The sequence below is a fragment of the Haliaeetus albicilla genome, chromosome 13 (genome assembly GCF_947461875.1).
Source record: "Haliaeetus albicilla chromosome 13, bHalAlb1.1, whole genome shotgun sequence".
Classification (NCBI taxonomy): Eukaryota; Metazoa; Chordata; class Aves; order Accipitriformes; family Accipitridae; genus Haliaeetus; species Haliaeetus albicilla.
The window spans coordinates 40,633,402-40,653,285 of NC_091495.1; the positions used below are offsets into that span (position 1 = coordinate 40,633,402).

At 43.0% G+C, this 19,884-nt stretch overlaps 1 protein-coding gene across 1 annotated transcript; it reads right to left on the bottom strand.

Moving 5' to 3' along the window:
- Window positions 1-345: 345 nt before the first annotated feature.
- On the bottom strand, window positions 346-19,344 carry ADRA1A (adrenoceptor alpha 1A). The gene is made up of 2 exons (XM_009912258.2): window positions 17,707-19,344; window positions 346-2,722 (listed from the first exon to the last, which is right to left on the bottom strand). The coding sequence occupies exons 1-2, from the start codon at window positions 18,587-18,589 to the stop codon at window positions 2,211-2,213; spliced, it is 1,395 nt and encodes a 464-aa protein (XP_009910560.1). The 5' UTR covers window positions 18,590-19,344; the 3' UTR covers window positions 346-2,210.
- Window positions 19,345-19,884: the final 540 nt, after the last annotated feature.

Consider the following 19,884-nt stretch of genomic DNA (forward strand, 5'->3'; position numbering starts at 1 on the left):
AGCTAATCAGCTAAGTTAGATATTTCACTTTCCAAATATAAGAAGAGGTAGACAGTGCCATTCACTGGCCCACCAAACACAATAACACCTTAATGGTCTTGAAAAACACTGTGCTTCCAAATTCATAGACTCATAGAATGGTTTGGGTTGGAAGGGACCTTAAAGACCATCTAGTTCCAACCCCCTGCCGTGGGCGAGGACCCCTTCCACCAGCCCAGGTTGCTCCAAGCCCCATCCAACCTGGCCTTGGACACTGCCAGGGATGGGGCAGCCACAACCTCCCTGGGCAACCTCTTCTGGGGCCTCACCACCCTCACTGGGAAGAACTTCTTCCTTACATCTAACCTAAATCTCCCCTCTTTCAGTTTAAAGCCATAATCTCATTGGTGCATAAATGAAAGACTCCAAAGACTGAAATTCTCTTGGCATTGGGGACTTAATACTGAATGAGAGATGAATAAACAAGATTCCTCATCAGTAATATCAAGGTGTCCTTTCAAGGTCCTATCCTGTAAAAGCTAACCTTATCTTAAGCCCTTTCCATTTTCAAGCCAGTAGATATTCAGCACGGGAGCTGACATTGAGCTATGAGTAAAGGCTTATGTGTTGTTTCAAGAAGCTGCATTCTTACTTGGCAGGCTCAGGAGGAGTTATGTCAAAAGCTGCTTATTTCTAATATTGTACAGAGAATTCCTCCCACTATTTCTTCCAGATGCTGAACAGCTCATTTATTTATTTATTTGGATTAGCTATATTAAAATATAACATGCTTCCAAATGCTTTTCTCCCAAATTCCCAAAGGATGGCCCTTTCTCATGGGGATGTACGTCCTTAAGCCATTTAACATGCTAAACTCCCACTGCTCAGAACAAGGGTAAAGTTCCTGACTCCAGGGTACCCAGGATCTCATAGAAAGCTTAGAGCACTTGGTTTTGAAGGAGTTAGAAGAGGAATGTAGCATAACACCAGGCAGGGAGACAGCAAAACGTCTGCAGCGTTTCCAGTGACTGTGGCACTGATCTGACTAGCAAGCACCTGAGCAAGGAGTTACTGAGTCTTTAAGCAGATACCTGCTGGACTCAGAACAAGGAAAACAAATGGATGGGTGAAAGCAACCTCTCTGAGCCTTATTTGATGACTTACCTAGTTTTGAATTTTACTAGACCTGCATCAAAGCACAGAGACCTTCCAAACAAACCTAGGATGCATGCAAATTGTCATTTGGTTTTGTTTGGAGATTTGGGAGGTTGTTTGTACAAAAAAGAAGAGTCCTCGTTGGTCTCTGAAGCTAGGTGGAGTGCAGCCACTTGGATCAAGTTTCCCTTGGCAATGGAGTTTACTGAAATCCACAGCACAAAGGGAAACTTAGAGTGATTCCAAGCAGGGCAAGAGCCAAGAAAGTGATTTTGCTGTGCCCTGTGAGCTGAAGTGACTGCTTTTCCAGACAGGTTGAGGACAAGCAGCTTTGCGGGCATTAGAGAAGACCAATTCCCCATCTGGTGCAGCCCAGGGATGAGGACCAATGAGGCTGCCCAGCTGAAGATGCAAATCCAAAGAGCTGCCTGGTCTCTTCAACAAGGTGTGCAGGACCTCACCAAGCCAGGACCTGGACATGAACAAAAGAGGCAAGACATGGTAGGAAAACATTCTTGTCCACAGTCCCTTAATGAAAAGTAAGCAGAGATCTGTAAACACTGTCCCAAGACCTGAGCCTCCCAACCTCAGCTCTCCTGGCTGTTGAATCGAGGTTTAGCTTTTTTTGGGGGGGGCAGAATCACAAAATGGCTCTAAATGTGGAGCTGTCTGAAGGTATCCATGCTGAAATCAGCACGGGGTCTTTGTAGTTTGCTCTTTCTCCCCCATTGCACCTAAATCAGAGCAGTAGGAAATTTGAAACAGGGGAATACAGTGAAAAAGAAAGCCTTTAAATGTCAGGCAAATGACTTGCAGAGGCCAGTCGCTCAGAAGACCGCAGGGTGCTCACCATCCACTGAAGCTGTTCATTGTCTTTAAGGGGCTTCGTTCAGGCTACCAGCACTCAAAGACATCACTCCTCAAAAGATTTGGCGCGGATTTACAGTATGCTGTTTGTTTCACCTGGATCCTTCCAACTGTTGGAGCATCTACTTCTACTTCCCGATAAAAAGAGCAACATCCCATTAGCAGAGCCACGAGTTTGCCAGCCTGTGCTGCTAGGCACATTCAGTCCTTTAGACGTCCTCCCCGTTTTCACTGAGGGAGATGGTGTGTATTTTGATGGTTGGCACTTTACAGTTTTCATGGGCGAGGTTCCCCGAAGTGCCTGCACAGCAGCATTCCTGGAGGAAACCTTTACTTTTCGCTTTGGCAGCAGTACAGTCTTTAGAAACTGCATTTTTTGCAGGCATGCTTTGCACAGCGGAGAATATCTTCCATTCGCAGACCCCATCCGACTTGGAAATCTTATAAAAGGTTTCTCCCGAACCGACAGGGATACGGACCACACCTTTGCTGCTCTCCATGCTTTGGCTAGTGGGATGGTTGAGGTTGAAACTTGGGGATTGCTTCTTTGCTGCTTGCTTCCTTGGGAGGCACTGGACTCTCAGGACGTTTTGGAATGCTTTCTTAAACTCTTGACTTGAGCACGGATAGATTATGGGGTTGATGCAGCTGTTTAAATATCCAAGCCAAAACGTTATTTTAAAAAGCGTGTCCGGGGGTTTGATTGCAGGAAAGAAGGAGCCTAAAATAGAAAATACACAGAGTGTTAAGGCAGAGGCAATGAGAAATTACAGGTAACCAAAGAAACTGAAACACTGGAAAAAATAAATAAGATTCTGTTCTGTCTTGGAAAATTTATGACTCGAAGCCCAATTCCTGCAGGAACAAGTCTTTCAGAATATATGGTGTCATACAATTACATGGATGTTCTATCAGAAATCAATTCAAGACATCTGCTTTATAATACAAGCGTTGTATTCCCATTTACAGCCAGAGAGGCAAGCAGGAGGATGGATATCAAGTAATAGAGGAAAATTGCTTACTCTGGGACTTCTAATTCAAGATTAGCTAGCCAAATAACAGTCATATCTAGGAGGTCATCAAAAGGGGTTTCAAATGGCAAGACAATCACACCATTTCAGAAGTCAGAGTAAGTGAAAAGTAGGATTGCTGAGTTGACTGCCTTCCAGCTAAAAGTCTTCAAAATGACAAAGTATTGGGTACTCATTTTCCCTTGAAACCTTTAGAAAAACTAACTATCCACATTTTTCTGTCTCATAGAATGCATCTAAAATTCAGAGAAGTTAAAGGAAAGGTTCCTTCCTACTTCAAGGAACACTGGAGAGTGTTTCATGGGCAGCCATGAGATATTTATATATACGCACCTTATATACTTGCAAGTTTACCTCTCGGAGATGATTCAAAGAGCAAGAACTTAGATGGCTCCTTAGTAAGGAAAGGACTATGGGGCTTTTTATCCTATAGAAGGCAGGATAACATTCAGAAAATTTGGAATCTTTTGACAAAGCTTATTCAGCGTATCAGTGACAGAATCATAAACTGTGCATTCATTAGTCCTCAATGTCTTGGCACAACAACAGCCAGCTAGAAGTGACCATGTGAATTGAAAATTAAATAGCATTGCTAATACCGTTTTTAAAAAATACATTATGATATACGATAACATAGGATTTAATTATGAGTTATCTGCTGCTTTAAAATCTTGGCAACGTTTTTCCTAATGCCAAAGCTTTGTTTTTTTGTTTAACTACAACTTGAGCTACTTACTGCTTGTACAAGCAAGTTTTTAACTTTAAATGATTTGAATAGGATGTCAGTAAATGCTTTAGAGATTTACTCATGGGGAGATGTTATTATAAAGCTATAGAGACATATTTAAAGATATCAAAGAGTCAACAATGCTGCTTATGGAGAATTGTTTAGAAACTTGTTGCTTTTCTTGAATGACACTGGAAAATGGCCGTTGTAACAAGATCCTGTAATTCTCCTATTTGGTACTTCTCTTTGCTTAGGAGTAAAACCAATATTGTCTGAAAGTGAGTGAAGCAGAAAACTAAACTCTGTGTGATGCGGGGGTGGGAATAAGTGATAACAGCACTTCTAAGACCAATTTTGTAAAATGAATGTAAAACCAGAGAAAGAGAAAAATATTTGCCATATGTTGTCAAGGCGAAAGGCTGTTTCTTGCCTCCTTTAAAAGAAAGGGGGGAAAAGTGGTTCTATCATACCAATGTCAGTAATTACTTTGGGCACAGGAAGAAAAATAATTTCTCAGAAAACATAATTGGCTTCTTTTGGACTTTATAGTCAAGTTTATAATCAACAGAACTTTCAACACTGACAAATGCTTGTCTTCCTGCTTCCCCCCGGACACATTGTAAGCTTGTGCATGTTGAAAAAAATACTGTGGAAGATTTAGGCATCGATGCGTTTGTCAGCCTCTGCAGTTCAACTACGTCTCTAAGCAGCTCCTAAGCTTTACAGGGATCGATCTGTTTGTTGGACCTCCCCTGACTTAGGAAAAGCTAATAATGCAATCAGAGGGTGTTCTAATTTAATTCTGAGAGTTGCTGAACTTTGGTTTGACTCTTTTTTTCTTCCCATCTTTGTCAAACAAAGCTACACCAAGTGCAGCAAATGCTTTCAAGCGGCAAAAGCCGGAGAGGAATTCTCAGGGTGGTTTTGCCGGTGTGAGAAGGTGTCAAAATACTGCCCGAACCAGAGACACCAACAGCGCGGTGTGATTAACGACCTGCTCGTTCTGCTGAACACCAGCTCCGCTGTGAAATGCGAAGCGATGCCTTCTCGCCGTGGCACCAGCTCCCACCCTCCGAGAGGAGCCGGCGGGCGCAGAGGACGCGCCGCTGCCAGGGGAGAAATGGGAGACGTGGGAGGGTGAGGAGCCTTCCCGTTCCCTCTGATTTGGGACAGGTCTGGGCCGTCTGATCTGGGAGAGGTCCCCTAAGATCCGGGCCGTCCAGTGTACGGCGGAGCAGCAGAGAGGTGAGGCTGAGTCAGGACACCCAAAGGCAGCGCAGAACACGCCGCAGGATCTTGCTCTTTGTGTTGGAGCCGCTGAACCTCCGATTCCAACCCCAGTTACAACCTGGGCACCAAGCATGACTCTCGCTGCCTCCGTGCTTGCTTCGGCGCTGCTCCAAGCTAGCTAGGTAGAGCAGTTTCACTCTCAACCAGATTTAAGACCAAAAATGTTGTGCTAAAGAAAGCAAATGCTGCTTTGCAGTTAAGCATGAGTGAGCAGGCATATCCGCGACCTAGAATTTTTTCTCAGCAAATTAATGCTGCTTTCCTTTAGTGAAAAACAACTAAATAACGTTCTGCAAGAACTTTCTGGCTGAAGTCATTGGCAGATGAAAAATAATGAAAGGCTTCTAAATGCCCAAATCATGCTCAATTTTTTCTTTTATCTCCTCATTGAATTGCACCATATCTACTGCTTTCCCGTTTGGTGTTAAGACAAAAGGTGAAATGAATCTCGGTTTAGGGAATCAGCTGTGTGAGGCTGAGTGTAAAAATGGGTAAACAATAACAATTCCTGTTTGCTGCAACTTCTGGCTCACTCTAAATGGAATGCTAGTGCCTTGCCAAAGTCTGTTAAAAATAGAAAATAGCCAGTGTCAGAGTCTGTCTCTTGCTCTTTTTTTGGGGTGGGGATCTGCATGCTAATTTATTAATGTAACCTTTTTTGGTTCATCAGCGTAGAGACTTATTGCCTTGGAACAACACACAGGGAAAACAAAATGAAGTATCTTTAACAGCATACGAACATTGCTGTCTGTAGACCCCATCACATGCTGTCTTTAACACTTTCTTTCCAGTGGTGGATACAACTTGGGCTTTAGGACAGTAGCTTTGCTCTGCTGTGCATTTGGTTGTGCCAGTCAGTGATGTTTCATAAGTTTAGACCAGCTAAAGCTCTGTCTCCAGGCTCCTATAACTGTGTGTTGTCCTGTGAATGAAACAGTACAAAAGTCAATAGGAAGAAATATTGTCAGCAGCATCTTGAAAGGGCTGAGGTTGGAACTGACCATTGGGTCAATGCACCTAATATGTAACAGAGCTAGATGTAAAATCAAAGTAGAAATAATTTGGACCCTCTTCTTACTTATGCTGACAGCTTATTCAACTTCCAGAGCAATATAAATCAAGATCAGCATGTTTAAACTTTGAGGCGTTGAATTATTGTGTAGGGTGCAAAAAAATATTTCACCTCCTGCATCTTCTGTGTCTAATGAGCAAAATCCTCCTGTGTGTTGCAGGACTGCTGTGAGGAACTATTGACATGTCAGCATTTGCTTAGTGCCTCTATAGAAGCGTGATGTCCGATACAAAGGGCCGCAGAAAGCAATGCCCTTCTATTGCAGACACCTGGTTAGCTCTGTAGTTCAGAAACTTGCCCTAATCTTTTCTGTTGGCTACCTGAGTATTTGGCAAAAGGGGAAAAACAGCATATTCTCCAAGTCAGTGAGGAATCGTGTTCCTCCCCACAGAATACTAAGAATGTATTCCTTTATTCCAGGCCTTTAATATTCAGTGATGTTGCTGTCACGATTAATATCAGTGGTTGATGTATCTAGTAGCAAGCAGGAGTAATTTTCAAACAGTGCTGCTAAGCCTGGGGATAAGTGTTTTGTTCAGTGTGCTGAAACATTGAAACGGGCAGTGGCTGGCAGCTCAGGTCAGAAGAGTTCAAAGTAGAAATAAAACATAGGTTTTGTGGTTTTTTTTTAAACAAGGACCTTAATTAACCATGAGATTAAACAACGAAGCGGAGTGGTGAATTCTCTCTTCTCTAAGGTATACGTTATAAGACGGACTGTTTCCTACGTAGCAGCGAGGCAGGACAGAACCCAGGTGGAAGTGGGGCAAGCAGTTCAGAGTCCGTGTCCAGTCAATCCTTGACCACTCGGCAATTAGCTGCCAATTAGTGTCCACTCGGGTTTGGGCACTTGCCTACTAGCAGCCAAGACTGAGAAAAAAGAATTATTATAGCACCTAATTTGCCAGAGCAAGCTTTTCCAATTCCCTCACTCTAGGCTAGGTGTAATCATAGATTAATAAAGTGCTGCCATCCAGGTATCCTCTAATAGAGCTGGACAGTGAGCAGCAGTTGAGAAGTGAGAAGTTTTCTTTCTTAAAACTAATTCTCTATCCTATTCACAGGCCTTAAATTCTTCCCCAGGACCCTGTCAGGAATAAAATGGTAAATAGTTGCAAAACTGATTACAGTTTAGAGGCTTCATCTTATATGAACAGCAGTCTGTGCTGGAGGAACAGTAAAGAAAATTTAACTGATCTTTTAATGCCTTTGAATTGTAGACTGACTAAACAACATTTGAATTCCTGCTTTGTTTTCAAAAGGTTGAGGACTCTCAAGTGTCAGTAGCACAATTCAATTGCTTGTTATAAGAAAATTAAATAAAATAAAATGTACTATTAGCCTCCTGAGATCCTTCGCCATTAAGTATTTCATCACTCACCCCTGAAATGTCAGGACTGCATTCCCTTCCCTCATCATTTATTTCCCTGTTTGTCAACTCAAAGTTTCTCCAGATCTGAGAGATAAGTTTTCCATGTACCTCCTGGTGAGTAAGTGCCAATTCAGTCACAAAGATGTAATTTGACTTTGTCATTTGTCAGAAGTTAGAGAGCTGCTTGATTATAGGTTGTTTAAAAACCAGTACTGATGTTGCGCATCGTTTCACTGATGGGCAGCAAAGAGGGATTTAGAAGCTGCCAGACTGCGGAAGCTTGTGTTATTTGTTTACCCTGTATTGTCTCTGTCAGCACCACGGGAATAAGATCTCATACATTTTTGTGACCTGTAGACCCACAGTGGTGTTAAAATCCATCTCCCGCTACTAAATCGTGCAGCTCTGTTTAGGTTGGGCACTCTTTTCCCCTTTTTATATTGTATGGTACAAATCTGGTGATTGAGTCCGAGCACGGGAACAGGCAGGCGGGGCTGTATGGTGACACTGGTGCACGGGTGAGATCAGGGCTGTACCCATGTGTGATGAGAGACCAGCAATAACCTGCAAAGCAGTCATGCCCGTGTGTTTGGAGCTCGCGATGAGTAGCTGCCTGCAGTACTAGAAGGCAGCAGCTGCAGAGTCTACTCGGGAGACGACAGCAGTGCCTGTGCACCTTGTGGGCAGCAAACCAAACTGTATTTGTTAGTGTTTTGTTCTCAGGGCTTGAAGCGTCCTAGGGAATCAGGAGAAGTACCCCTTTTAAACCTTGCCCAGAAGTCAAACAAAAATCCTAGCATCTCTTGCCTCTGGCGTATAGGAAATACGCCTCTGTACTCACGGCAAACTGGAAACAGGGAGAGGGGTCTGGTTTACAGGGAGGCAAAGCTTAAAACTCAGGTCCTGGGATCTGCCCTAAAGGGTCAAGTTAGAGGTCAGCAGCTATTCCAGAGCAATTGCCCTAAAGACCCGGAGGATGAATCGCAGAGGAGCACTGATGTCCCCACACAGATTAACTCTGTACCAGGGGCACCTCAGATCTCTCATGAGGCAATCTGCTCTACAAACGTTGATAAATGTGTTACATCTTGTGTTCCCAAGCTCAATGTTAGCACTGAACTTTACTCCATGAGACTGGCATTCCATACTGCATCTTGGGTCAAACCACCTTCTGGAAAGTGTATTTATATATATGTGTATATGTATTGCTGCAGACATACAACAGCTGCACTCTGGACATATATGCTCTCCCAGCACGTCTCACCCTGCTGCTCCCTTATGGAAAGTATTTTCTGTGGGAACAAAAAATGGGATCGAAGAACCCTTGAACAGTAGAAAACGCTTCTGGGTTTTGTGCAATCAAATTAATGCAACAAATGCAGAACTGCGGTTCATAGATGTGAGGAAGGGTAAAAGCCTTCATCTGGCAAGTCTTGCACATTTACAGCTGTGCCTGTCCCAGGGCCTGGAATATTGTGGCTGATTCAGGGGGAAAATGAGAGTAACTTTGTGCCGAGGTATCCCTGACCCATAATAAACACATGTAGAAGGAGGAGCGAGAGTTTGTTTCTCTTCACAAGGGCCTGAGTTCTGATCTCTGGGGCACCAGGAGGGTGCGGGCGTTTGGACACAGGTAAGAGTGGAAAGGACAGGCAATAGGAATGGGTCAGTCTGGGAACAGTGCTCTTATTATTTGGATTTTTTCAGGCCTAATTTATGCTCTGTTTCATATTGTACCCACTTACGATGGATGATATTTCTGGCAAAGAGCAAACATCCCAGCAAGCAACTATTTCCAGATTCGCTGTGGGCAGCTGCAGATTTAGAAAGCCGATAAAAAACCATGGGAAGGTAAACTGAGGTTTTGTTAGCCATGTAAACCCAAATAATCACATAGTTTTACAAATCAATTTCATTGTCATTGACATTCCAGCTCCTGTGCTGTTACTGCAGTGGAATGATTCTGGATCTTGTTGCTCACATTTTTAAGATATTTGATATTCGTCCCAAAGCCCTCGCTCCAGAGTCATGCACTTACAACAAAATCTTAGCTTTCCTTTAAAAATTAAACCCCCCCACCAAGCGGGTGGTTCAGAGAATAGTTTGAAAAGATGAGTCTATCTCAGCCTTTCTCACGAGTTTGTCACTACGCAGTTGTCAGTCGTGATTTTGGACTCCTTGGCGTTAGCAATACAGGAATTACCTTCTTCAGCAAAAGCTGAGTATCTCTCCCTTATGTATCCAAATTGAAGACAAATCCTGACATTTGCTGGGTGGGGTGGGAGAATCACTCATCTCCTTTCAATCACCAAGATCCTAAATTGCACCATGACATTTGAGAGTGAGTGAAAAATTACACTCTTGGTTCTTTTACTCCAGGGACTTGAAAGTGGTGACTACACAAAGCAGGAACATTTTGAAGACAAGGACAAACCTCCTCTGACAGGTAGTGCATGCAGGATTGCCGTAGATGTGAATCACAAAACATAGCACAACTGACTCCGCTTTGTCTCCCTTGTTTTCAGTTTAAATGGCTATTAATATCGCTAATTCCTTCCGCTGCTTTGCTGTGTTATGAGTCAGTGGGACACAACGTTTCGGGACTCGGTAACGGTGGAGAAATGTTGGCCACAGGGATGGCAGTGGGATCTTTGCCATTGGCTTCAGTGTAGCCGAATTATCAACCTAGACCAACAAAGCCTTCCCAGCCTGTGTTTATGAAAAACGCCCCTTGCGATTAGCAAAAAAACCCAACCTTGCCAAGGAAATATCTTGGCTGTTTATCTTCGTGGCTTATTTTCTCCCCATTCAATGGCTTCACACACACATGGACTTGTGTTCCATGACTCAAGGAGTGTAAACACCCTTCTTCTCCCTGACCTGTGCTCCAGAGAATGAGCTGGGGCTTCTGGTTTGGTTTTTTTTTTTCACCTTTCTGCCACTGAGGGAACACACTGAAATACTAATGTGGGGAATCTAGCTCTGAATATTTCCTCCACAGCTGAAGTTCAGCATTTTCTGATATGAAAACTATGTTGAGGGTTAGGTTGTCACAGCTTTTATTCATTTTATTTTATTATGTTATTATCAGCTGAACAATGAAAAGAAAAAGGATTCAGATCCTTGTTTCTCTGAATATTTGGACAACCCAGCCATGACCATGTCAAGGGAGTGCATGGGCTGCTTGCCTTACTCTCTGCCCTCCAAGTAAAGGGGTAGGAGGGAGGGAGGGTCCTGTGCTTATATTTACTACTCTGAGACCATCTATCCAATTCTAAAGAAGAAAAGAGGTGATTCATACAAAGGAGTTAAGCTATTTACCTTCTGTACGGGGAAATACCACCAGTATGGTGATTCCCTGGAAGGCTGGTGCAATTCCACACAGTTCTGCTTCCCAGGAAAACTTCTGCTTTCTCTTCCTTATTTTCCCCATCAGGAAACTTATTTACCCTCCCATCACGTCAACACCTTCTCTTTCACACTGCCTTCACAGGATAACACAATACTACCCATTGCTTCAGTATCATCAATGAAAATTGTCTCAGTTCTGCAGGAAATTGGTGACTTTCTGTTCAGCACCCACAGTTAACCTGTTACTGAGAGATCCCAGCTCACTGCTGAATCTCACACTGCGGCAGATCCCGTTGTACAGCTGCTTAAACTATGAGGGATGGATGAATCCCAAGCACTGCCTTTTTATGGCCCCAAAAGACCCTAAAAAACGTATTTAAACTGCTCTCAGAATCTCACAGCAGTTGGAGCCTGGGTGTTCCTCTGAAATGGTGTTCCCAGATTTTGCTCATTAGAACCCTGCTGTCTGAAGGAGTCAGTAGGTAGGGAACAGAGTGGATTGCAGGGTATAAACTTCAAGACAGTAGCAGGTCTTTGAACTCCTGCTGTGACAAGGCATGGGTGAAGCAGAGACCCTGCCTTTACTTCCCTGATCCAACTCTGTCATATTCTGGCTCACAGTGACAAAGGAACATGGTCCAAAGACCAATTACTTTGACGGTAAGTGGGCAGGACCCAGGGTGGCTTATGCAGAAACCGTGGGAGTTGATCTGAACAGGTTCTGCCAGGAGAACACATTGAATCGAGACTCAGATGATCATGAAAAGAGCAAGAGGCCATAAAGCTACACCTGATATGTTTTGCACTGGTACCAGAGATCAGATGGGTCCCTGAAGCACAGCCTTTGGGAAATACTGTACCCTAATAGAAAAAATGGAAGCTTCGTGTCGTCCCAGCATTGCAACCTAGAGGAGGACAGGTCAATCATGCCTTAGCAGCGTGATTAAGGTAGATGAATTGCTGGATCTGATAACATACAAATAACTGCATCTTTTCTGTCGTGTCTGGCCATCTTTGACTTCCAAAAATAAGTTTCCCATTTCCAGCTGAGTAGACTGGGTATGAACTCAGGCCTCTGGAGCCCAAGCAAGGTGTGATAGTTAAATCAGCCACCTCATTAAAACATATAATAAGTGAAGATATAGACAACAAATGCAAACCTCCCAGGAAAATACAGGGATAAATCCACCAACCTCCAGGCATCGGTGCACGTTCCTACTCCTCACCTTGTGACCTCCTGAGAAATTGCATCAATGGTAGAGGCAGAAAAATGCATTTTATTTTTCTGGTTTACCTCTAATGAAAGTAGAGAGTCATTCTCTTTGACTCCATTTAAAAAAACACCCAAACACAAAATAGTAATTAGAAACCAGCTGCAGACAGGCACGTAGACAGGATTAGAGGATTCCCTTGACAGTGTTTGTATCAGCTCACAAGACTAATTTAGTACTCTACTACAAATATAAATACCCTCCAGCGTATCCTCTTTTCTGCTCTCTTCATCATGAGAATGATTGACAAATGCTAAAAGCTTTCCTCTCCTTGCCCAGTTTAGTAGTCTGGATTGTTTTTTCCCCTGTGACATCCTGGCTCAGACTTTCCCTTTTTCCTTCTTTCTGCTTCTGAACACAACATCTACAACCAGATAGATTTAAGCTCGCTTGTCACAGAAAGTGGACAACAAACAAAGCTCTGCAAGTTTATTTGCTTCTGCGAGTTTAAGATGAACCATCAATCCCAGCTTAGGACCATTTTTGTAATATCCAAGCACTTTTTCTTTTTTCTATCGGTTCTGTGCATGTTTCACCTCAAAACAACCTCCAAACACTGTCACCTATGTTATTGAAAATAAATCTTCTGAAAAATTCCCAGAGCAACCCATTAAGTGTCTTCCAGGTACAGGAAAAGGTCTGCTCTGTCAGTTGGCACCACTTTCCAAAGTGATGTTGAGGATGAGCTTACATGACTACAGGTGTGCACTGAATTTCTGGACTCTTCTTGCTCTGTATATTTCTTTCTAGCAATTGCAACAAAAACCAGAAAGAGGAAGAAACCTGCTGCGTGGCAGGCTGTTATTGCAGAATGCCAGGGCCCAACAAGCCCTGATTGCCTAGATAAGTCTCATCTGTAGCCTCTACCCACAAATTCTCTGCCCACTGGCCTAGGAGCTGCATATAAGGTCAGGCTCTACTCCTTAACTCTCTTTGAGTAATGTAGACAGGCTCAGGCTTGTTCTTTTTTTGCTCTGTTTTCTTGTTTTGTGTTTGTTGGGTCATTACCGGAGTGTGAGCTGAACCCATCGTAGATGCCACTGCTGCCTGCTTCTGCTCAGGTACGGTGGGGGTACACTTTTGGGGAGGGCATGGCTCCTGCCTGCGCGGTTGTCACCCTCTGTTCCTGGGTTGTTCTCCCTCCTGGAGCAGCCCTGCTCTTTCTTGCTGCTCCTTGACGTTCAAGTTCCTCTAGGAACCTCTTCTCAGGTTTCTCGTTCAGATTCAAGTAGTCCCTATTTGCTGGTGCCTAAGAGAATATGGTTGCTCCAATGTGAAAAAACCATCTTGCTTACTTTAGGGCATTCCCCCCCCCCAAGATCTTAAAGAACTTTGGCAACATGCCAAAGAAGATCCTAAAGAGCTTTGAGAAGAGAAGCAGTGCTTCACTTTATAGTGCACTTGAAAAAAAGAAACTTGGTGATAAGAAGGTTTTGACTAATGTAGAAAACGAAGATTCAGCTCCATCACCTGCTAGTTCTCTTAGCTAGATCATAGGTCTTAATTCCCTTCAGTAAAGCTGTGTATTCTTGTTCGTGTAAAGGAGTGCATGGGATGTAATCTTCTGTTCGTGACACCTGGCTTGCACTCCTCCTGCCTATTTGAATGGAGTGCTTTACAGCAGTTATATTTTGAGAAAGGAGCCAAGCATGGGGTAACCAAAATGTGAAGGCCAGCACTAAAAAGCATTTAAAGCTATTCTTGCTGTGTAAATTAACATGAGGGGATGTTAAATGGAGAAGCTCAAGCCACTTATAAGTGGTTAGCAGTCTGGAATATGGTGATTAAGTGCTGCAGAAGAGAAATAAAAGATTAAGAAAATGATGCAACAGGTGTAGAAGATAAGTGAGAGCAATAGCCCTGAACTGGACAGGGAAACATCCTTTCCAGCTACCTTCTCTGAAGGGCTGAATAACAGACTACATGGACGAGGTAGGATGCTCTTGTAGTCCACTTGGAGCAAACACCAGCCTGTACTACACAAATGGCAGCCAGTGAAAGTATTCAGAGCTCCTGAACAGCCAAGTAATCTATTCAGAAGATTAACACTTTCTTCTCTTGCATATATCCCTTGTATACTTGTCCTTACAAAAAGGTGGATGCCCAGTGTAGAATTAGGAGAGTTTGGTGGACATATCTGAAAAATCTTCTGCTTGGGAAGCAATTGCAGACAGCTGTAGATGTACATGGACATCTTTCTTTCTTTACAACCTAATGCTGGGGCTAAAGTGTTGGACATGATTGCTCTTAGGCAATGACATTTACAGGAAGAGTCTGTGCAGAATTCCCCCGGTAAAGTTAATTCAGCAATGGGTTTACAGCTTTTTTGGGGGGTAATAACAGTTCAAGGGAAGGTTTGCAGAATAAAAAGCATTTTACACTGTCAGACTTCCACTACTGTGAAGCAGAGACAGAATTTGAGCTCGCTAAGAACAGGTGTCTTGTATAGAGGCTAATGAACATAGACAAAAGACCTCACAGTTCTTGCTGGCTCTTAGGTGCTGATTGCTACCTCTTATCCTGCATTTTGGTCAGTCTAAACCTTCCCTAAACTATCCTAGAAAAGGACCTCTCATTGCACTAGGAAAGCTACTTGTCTAGAAAGGAACTGAGATTTAATTAGGTGAATAAAAAGACTGTAGATCCAGCTGGGACACACTTGAGCTTTGACTTGGAAGGTTTTGTTACATAGTTTGTGAAGACATGTTGAGTTTAAAGAAATTTTTACAGGAAACCTTTGAGACTAGGAGCAGATCCACTGGTCACCTCTAAAGAGGGAGAGGAAGCGCAAGCAGAAATGAAAACCTGACCTCTTCCAGGGGAAATCAGCTATTTTGACACTCTTATTTTACAGAAGTTTTGTGAAGGGTGGGTTTGTACTCCAGCATGCAGAGAAAAAGAAAAATCTTAACCTCAGGTCTTTTAATGAGACAGGATTATCATTCCCTGGCTTACTCCACAAACACCAAAGCCAAGTGAGAAGAAGGTGTATTGGACTATTGGACTGAAAGCCTTTGCACAGACCCTTTGCCTGGAATGAAACTCCATCCATCTAAGAAGGTAAGAAAGACATTACTTAAACAGATTGCAAATGGCAACTTTATACACCAATTTCAATTAAGATATTGTCTTATGGCAGGGATACTCAAATAGTTTGTCCAGTTATTTTCAGCAGCATCTACTGATATGGTTGTCATGCCTTTATCTCCCTCCTGATATCCTATTGCTCTTGCTCTTCCCATACCTACACTCCAAAAGTTTCTACCCCCATTTATCGTATGTTTTAACAAGTCTGGTGTTTCTTGTTTTAAAGTGGTTCTTGGCTGGTAGAGTTGATGTTAATAGATGTGGGATCTTGAAGATGCTGTAGATGACAGTAAAATAAACTTATGTTTTGGGAATGTCTGCTGTGTAGGGTGGTCAGCACCTGCCAGTTGTCTGAGGTGGTTTGTGAAGCGTTTAAGAATGTCTCTCTCATGGGCAACCTTCACTGAGGGCAGCCCAGCTGATGGGAGCTGGTATAGGTCTGTCCCATGGCCACAAAGCTGCAGAGCTGGTCTTTCGCACAATAAAGTTCTTGTTGCCCCGCTGGCTGTGTTGTGAACTGCACAGTTGCCAACAATTTCAGCGACGGAGTATTCTGCACATCTGAAAAGTCTGACTTCTGCCTTTAATCTGCTGCGTGATCCTGGCTGGGTCACTTTGCTTCCCTATGCCTACCTTCACCTGTCTGCAGAATAGATCTGACAGTGGTTACTGTCTTTTGGAAAGCGTTCTACATAGAATAGATGTAGAGTGCCATATGCAATCATCTCCGGGTGGGACAGCCTGCCTCAGGATGTGTTCCCTTGGGGTTTTTTTGAAGATGTGTTTTTTTGTGCAACTTGTCTGTTTAATAGTTTTTTTGTCTTTAAACAAAAGTAGCAAACAGGTTCTGAAAGACTTACTATATGCTTTAAAAGTAACATAGTAACCCCATGAAGATAAGGGAACTAACCTCAAGAAAGTTTCCTTATAAGGGATCAAAGAAAGATGCAAAGCCCCTCTTGAGTCCAGAAAATTTCTTAAATCCAAAGCAAATTAATTAACAGCAGCTCTGTGTGGGCAGCCACATTTGCAGATAAAAAGAAGTGTTTAATGTGTTCTCGCAAACCCTTTTTGGGTATGTTTCAGACGTCTTGCAACCAACATTCCAACATGCTGACATCCTGGACAGCACGAGCCAGAGGCCTTTCAGGGCTCCTCGTTATGAAACATCTACATCTCTTACTCTAGCACTTCCCAGTACTGACCAACAGAAAAGATTCTGTATTTTGGGGTTGTTCACATGGCAACATTAGCGACAGGTTTTTGTGAAGCAGCCTGGTAATCTTGGTAAATGCAGTAGAGTTTAATTGAAAAAGAACAGCTTTTATAAGGTTAAAAAAAATAATTAAAAGAAAATCCCCAAATCTTTCTTTTCATGTTTAGGTAAGGCTGGTTTTTCTTTTTCTTAATTGTACACATTGTTCTGTTAATAGCTCAAACTTGAACACAATCTTAGTTTATTTTTCCCGTACAGCATAAACCCTTTCCATTTCATTTCTGCCTTTTTGGGAAGATTCAATATTTAAGAAAAGCTACTGCAATTAAGCAAATCACAGATTCAAGGTTCCATGTTTCAAAACCTAATATTTAGTACAGCTGCTGCGGAGCAACATACATCACACTCAGATACAGGTATGAAATTAGTATTCTGCTTCTAAATCCTGAAATCACATCAAAGGTGACTGAGCAAGGTTTAATTAAAATTCTAATTACTACTTTATATTTCAGTGATAGCAAAGCAGAACAAATCCCTGACTTTCCTCCCCTTTAGAATTACAACTGGTGAATAAATATTCATATTCAGCATGATGGTTGAAACCAGTGTTTGGCCAGTGGGCTCAGTGGGTTTCCACAATAGATGCAAGCCAGAGAAGTATAAAATTAGTTTGTAGGATCCTCACTGCTGTCTTCTGACTGGTCATACGATAAATTAAAAAATACATTCATTTAATTTGGAGTATGGTATCTCATAGAGTGAATTTCCTGATAGGAAGCTGATTTTTTTTTTTTTTCTTTAAAGTGGGAAGTATTAGGTGCTGAGCACTGCAGGAGATCTGGCCCCAAGTCTGTGAACAGCTACTTTGACCCTGAACGCATTTATATCTTGACCTTTTACCTATTTATATCACCTGAAGAACTGGCTGCAAACTTAGGTATAAAGACACACATCTAAAGATATTGTTCCTATAGCAGAGTTGGTCAGAAATAACAGTCCTAGTTCTGAAAGACTGAAAGTATTTTCTATACGGAAAAAGGAGTACTAAATCCTTTCCATTATTTTCAGAATTTTATGCTTCTCATCACCAGAGATGTTTTGTTTCATTTGAGACTTTCATTTTTTACATTCACTGCTTTGTGATGGTGAATGTTTTGATTTTGACAGCTTTGCAATAGAAAATTATTCCCTCGGAGCTTTCTTGATCAGCATTATTGTACACAGGCGCAAACATGGCCCTCCCTCCAGGGAAGGTGCTGTAAAATGTAGGGGGTTTTGCTTTACTTACCAAGAGGCATTACTACAAAAAAAGGAAGCCAGCAGAGAACGAAGCATCCCACAACTATTCCCAGGGTCTTGGCAGCTTTCTTTTCCCTGGAGAACTTGAGGAGACGCACCGAGAAATGATGCTTGCTCTTGGGGTTGGACGCTGAGCCGCTTGCTTCAGGAGCGTTTTTACGATGGATCCGTAGGGTCACTTCTTCGGAACGAGACCTCTCTGTCTTCAGACCAGAAGTCAGACCTTTGTTTTCCCTTTTGGCCACTACGTACACCCGGCAATACATCACCAAGATAATCGTCAGGGGGAGGTAGAAGGAGCCCAGAGCAGAGAACAAGACGTAGCCAGGCTCCTCGGTGATTTGACAGATGGTCTCATCTTCTGGCGCTGGTTCCTTCCAGCCAAAAAGAGGTCCGATGGATATCACCAGAGACAATGCCCAAACGCACAGTAACGCCAGGAGCCCTCTCTTCTCTGTCACTATACTTGGGTACCTCAGCGGGTAGCTCACCCCGATGTATCTGTCTATCGAGATGATGCAGAGGCTCATGATGGAAGCAGTGCAGCAGAGGACATCGACGGCTGCCCAGATGTTGCAGAAGATTCTCCCAAAGGCCCAGTAGCCCAAAATCTCCATAGTAGCTGAGAAGGGCAGGACAGTGGAAGTCAAGAGGAGGTCAGCTACAGCCAGGTTAATTATATAATAGTGGGTAACACTCTGAAGATGTCTGTGGCAGGCTACAGAGAGGATAACCAGAATATTACCCAAAACCCCAAAAACTATCAGCCCCCCTAGAATAACACCTAGTAAAATGGCCTTTGAAATGTTCACAGGCCCCACCGAGTTGGTGCAGTTGGAGCAGTCGGAGGAGTTTCCAGGGAGGAAAGCCATGGTGAGTGGCTGATAATGTTCATGCGAGGCTCTTGTACTTCACTCCCTTTTCAGGTAGAAAGAGTGATGAGATCAGTTCTCAGAAGGTCCTACAGGCAACATGTGCCTGGCTTTGCTGAGGAAAAGGGTTTTTAAGAACATCTTAGATGTGCAGCACCAGGAGCAATGAGAAGGATCCAGAAACATATTAGAAAATCTACCTTTCTCCCTAAGTTTTTACCTTTATTGCACTGTTCATAGCCAGCATTTCCAAGTCAAATTTAACTCCTTTTGCATTTTTCTTGGGGTGCAAAAGTGAGGCTACGCAAAACAGAGGCTACTTATCTTACTTTCCAGGATTAAATGATGAGAAAGGTTGGAATCGCAGGTTAAAATCATTTCTGCCTTTTGAGGAAGATTCAATATTTAAGTAACAAATATTCCAAAGGGTCTCAATTTTAAGTTTCTCCCAAGAGGAAATCACTGATGCTTTTAATTACTTTGTGGTAGTCCTGATTCTTTCTGCCTTACAGCTGGCTTAGAAACCTGGCAAGGTGGAGGCTCCTGCTGTGTCTGCTCAGTGTCATTGGAGTTACCTGCCACTACCCATCTTCAGGGTCTGAAGTGTCAATCAAAGCTTCTCCATGCTGTGGAGCAGTTGTCACTTGAGCTCCTGGGCTGCGAATTAAAGTTCAGTTACATCAGCTTCTGGCTTGCGCCGAAGGGGAGAGTGAAGTTTGCCGTGTCAACGATGCACTCTGTTGTACTCTTTGCAGATCATCACCCCCCTGAAGGAGACAAAGACACAAACAATATGATTCCCAGAAGCAACGTTCACTTACTGCTATGGTTCCCATATAAGAATAGAGCAGGAGGCTATTTTAGGGAGCCTTCCTCAGGCTGGCTCCAGCCAGTGGAACCAACCTTTTTCAGCCCAGTATTGTTTAACAACAACAAAGAGACCAATGCGGATTTTGTTGCTTGAATTTTCTGACCATGTGCTCAGCAGCAGTCCATTGTCCTTTAGGGATAGCAATCAATCTTAATTATCAGTTCACCTGTAGAGACCAGTGCTAGGTGAGATGGAAACCTGCAGGACACAATTCAGGACTACAAACTGTGAGGCAGACTTATAAGTCCAGACTTTAGTCTAAGATGTCTTTATTAAGTGACTCCTTCACCCACTGATCTGCTTGTTAGTCCAGCTAAACTGCCCATTTTAGAAATCTATAGGGAAAAGCAATTCCTGCCAAGCAGAAGATGTTGCAAGGAACAAGTTTCCTACTGGGTGACACAACATTTCAGAGTATCTGGAA